Source organism: Xiphophorus hellerii, chromosome 18 (assembly GCF_003331165.1).
Source record: "Xiphophorus hellerii strain 12219 chromosome 18, Xiphophorus_hellerii-4.1, whole genome shotgun sequence".
In the NCBI taxonomy this organism is placed as follows: domain Eukaryota; kingdom Metazoa; phylum Chordata; class Actinopteri; order Cyprinodontiformes; family Poeciliidae; genus Xiphophorus; species Xiphophorus hellerii.
Window position 1 is genome coordinate 1,680,100 of NC_045689.1, and position 3,340 is coordinate 1,683,439.

The 3,340-nt window shown below is 38.2% G+C and overlaps 1 protein-coding gene across 2 annotated transcripts; it reads left to right on the plus strand.

Annotated features, from left to right (window-relative positions):
* LOC116707610 (somatostatin-1-like) lies at window positions 1-3,111 on the plus strand. Of its 2 annotated transcripts, XM_032545025.1 has the most exons (3): window positions 1-25; window positions 94-258; window positions 2,725-3,111. In XM_032545025.1, exons 2-3 carry the CDS (start codon window positions 112-114, stop codon window positions 2,935-2,937), a joined length of 360 nt encoding a protein of 119 aa, XP_032400916.1. In that variant the 5' UTR covers window positions 1-25; window positions 94-111; the 3' UTR covers window positions 2,938-3,111. The 2 variants fall into 2 exon arrangements, with proteins under 2 accessions (XP_032400916.1, XP_032400915.1); XM_032545024.1 differs by lacking the exon at window positions 1-25 and having other exon boundaries at window positions 32-258.
* Window positions 3,112-3,340: the final 229 nt, after the last annotated feature.

A 3,340-nucleotide genomic window follows, 5' to 3' on the forward strand; every position in this document is an offset into this window, starting at 1 on the left:
CGCCGCAGACAGACAGACAGACAGACAGACAGTCAGTCAGACAGACAGACAGACAGACAGACAGACAGACAGACAGACAGACAGACAGTCAGTCAGACAGACACACAGAGGATGAAGATGTTGTCCTCCCTCAGCCTGCGCTGCCTCCTCCTGCTCCTCCTCTCCCTCAGCGCCTCCATCAGCTGCTCCTCCGCCGCACAGAGAGACTCCAAACTCCGCCTGCTGCTGCACCGGACCCCGCTGCTCAGCTCCAAACAGGTCGGTACCGATCAGAACCGATCAGAACCGCGCTTTAAACTGGACCAAAGTTCTGTTTAAAGTTACAGAGAAATCTGAAATGATCCCGGGTCATAAAAGTAAAGTCGGTGTTTTAATATTTCATTAATAATTTTGCGCAACAAAAGATTTTAATGATCGGAAAAGTTTATTTCTCTGAAGTCAACAAATTAAGACAAAAACTCAGCAGTTTTTAGTTTCATTAATTTAATCATTACGGTGTTAATTAATGATTATCATTAAAGGTAAACGTTTGATTTACATGAAATTATTTTATAATAATTTCTAATAGAGAATAAATATTCTGGATTTTACATCTGAGTTATTATATTTTACATTTTATTAATTTAAAAATATGATCTGAACCTTAGAATCCCTTTTAGAAACATTTTTATTTAACTTGTGACTAAACTGATTTTCAGAAATCCCATTTGCTGGTGAAAATTATAATTATTAATATTATTAAATATAATATTCTCTTTGCATTTCCTTCTGTTTAACTTTATTTTTACCACAAACTTACTCTGGAATATGGATTTTAATTTATTCTCCGTATTTGCTGCAGAATAATTATCCCGTCAGTTTATTTCAATATTTCAACACGGCTTCAGTGAAAATATGAAGAAGTTCAGATTTTATGACGTTTCTTTAGTTTCATCCAAAACTTTTAAAATACAGTAAAAAAAAACAAACAGTTTTTTTAAGCCGTTAATGTTTTCAACAGAATCAAACTAAAATATTTTTTTTGTTGTAATTTCTAAATGTGTTTATAATAATTTACAAATATCATCTTTTCAAACATTTAAACTTTTTTTACATTTGCGTTTTGAAATGAGTTTTATTTCTCTGGCAGATTGTAAATGTTGCAGACGCCTGCAAAACTGGAACTGAAAATATGAAACAAACTGAAATGAACGTTTTAAATGAACGTTTTAAATGAACGTTTTAAATGAACGTTTTAAATGAACTTTTTAAATGAACCTTTTAAATGAACCTTTTAAATGAACCTTTTAAATGAACCTTTTAAATGAACGTTTTTATTTGAATTATAATGAATGAATGAGTTAAAGCTGCTGGTTTCTGGCTGATCGACTGTCGTGGAAAAATACTATTTCCAAGCACTGTTCAGGTAAAATCACTCAATCAGGTTTATTCATGAATTGTGCACAACTCAGAGAGCTCACAATCAATCAGTAATGAAGCAGGTCTGAAACGAAAAGCTCTGCCAGCAGAGAAACACATGAGTTTTGTACAAAGGGATCCAAAGCAGGGAATCAGACTGGTTCCCATGCAGCTGAGAAAAACAACGTCCAACCTTGTGCATGAAACCCAAACAGCTTTAACTTGGTGGGAAAATACAGAACTTAGAATAAACATATAGCAATACAACCAGCAGGTGGAACCTAACTGTAATTTTTCCACATCATCGACGTTTCGGCTCAGAATCTCCAACTGAACTAAAAATCCTCTGAAACGAATAAATCAGAAACGGCTCAGTCTTAAAAATCTCCATCTGAGGAAAACAAATTTTATTTACTATTTGACTATTTTACTATTTAATGTTATTTATTTTGAACTGGTTTTATCCCAGAATGAACCAGTTTAATGAAGCTGATGTGGTTTGTGTTTATTATCTGCAGTTTCAGAACAAAAACTGAATCTAATCTGTTTTCCTGTGAAGATCCAGAAGAAACTCAGGTTAAAAGTTGAACTCTGACCTCTGTGTGATCAGTTCACATCCAGCTCTCGTTGTTATTGAAGCATTTTTAGCTCCAGATCTGGAAACTTTCAGGATCTTTCCTGAAGCGCAAACGTCTCATCGTTTCATTACATTCTGGCTTTTAAACTGAAGACGTGACGTTAATGAATAATAATAATAATAATAATAATAATAATAATAATAATAATAATAATAATAATAATAATAATAATAATAATGTCCTCAGTGATGGACATCGCTAACTGAAAGGCTAGCTGTGCTAACACCACAGTGCTAATCATAAACCTTAGTTCAGCTAACGCTAAAGCGCTAAGTTCAATTCAAATCATATCGGACGTTGAAAGACTGTAACCCCCAGGAGGACAGGAAATGGAACTTCAAAATAAAAGCTGAAAAACAATCGTCTAACTGAAGAATTTTTAACCCAAACTTCAGGCAGGTTTGCTGAACTTCCAGGTAAAAAACGCTTTAGGATTTATTCTGAGAAATAAATGTAGGGGAAGCTAAGTGTGTTAAGTGCTAACCGAAAAAATTAGCTTGGCTATTAGCAAATTAGCGGAAATGTTTCCCTTTGATCCCAATGGGTCCAAAAGTCAGAGCTTTAACATTTATGTGTTAAAGCTGTATGGTTCAGCGAAAGAGCAGGCGCCCCCTGGTGGCAGGACGTTTTCTGATTCCTTCCTGTGAGTTGGAGGAACCTGCAGGTGACCGTGTCCTCTGTCCCTCAGGACGCGTCTCGCTCCTCGCTGGCGGAGCTGCTCCTCTCCGACCTCCTGCAGATGGAGAACGAGGCTCTGGAGGAGGACGGGTTCCCTGAAGGCGAGCCGGAGGACATCCGCGTGGACCTGGAGCGCGCCGCCAGCAGCGGGCCGCTGCTCGCCCCCCGGGAGAGGAAGGCGGGCTGCAAGAACTTCTTCTGGAAGACCTTCACGTCCTGCTGAGCCTTCCTCCTCCTCCTCCTCCTCCTCCTCCTTCTCCTCCTCCTCCTGTACAGAAACTGATCCCTGGTCAGTTTGGGTGAAATGTTCTGACCTTTCTGAGCTGATTCTTTCTGAATGTAAACACCATGAAGCTATTTTTAATTGTTGGTTTGAATAAAATCTGTTTGAGAAAACCTCCTGTGTCTGCTGAGGAAGACGAGGGGCGGGCTCGGCCTTCATTGGGGGTCTCCATGGCAACGAGGAGCTGATGACAGATCAGATCTGAGCTCCTCGGTCTCCGAACAGGAACCATTCAGTTCAGTTCACTTTATTTAGTTATTTAGAGCCAATTTATTACTAAAATCACCTCCAGGCAATTTTTAAAAGTAATAAATTGAATTCAAACATTTAAACAATCCGGCCA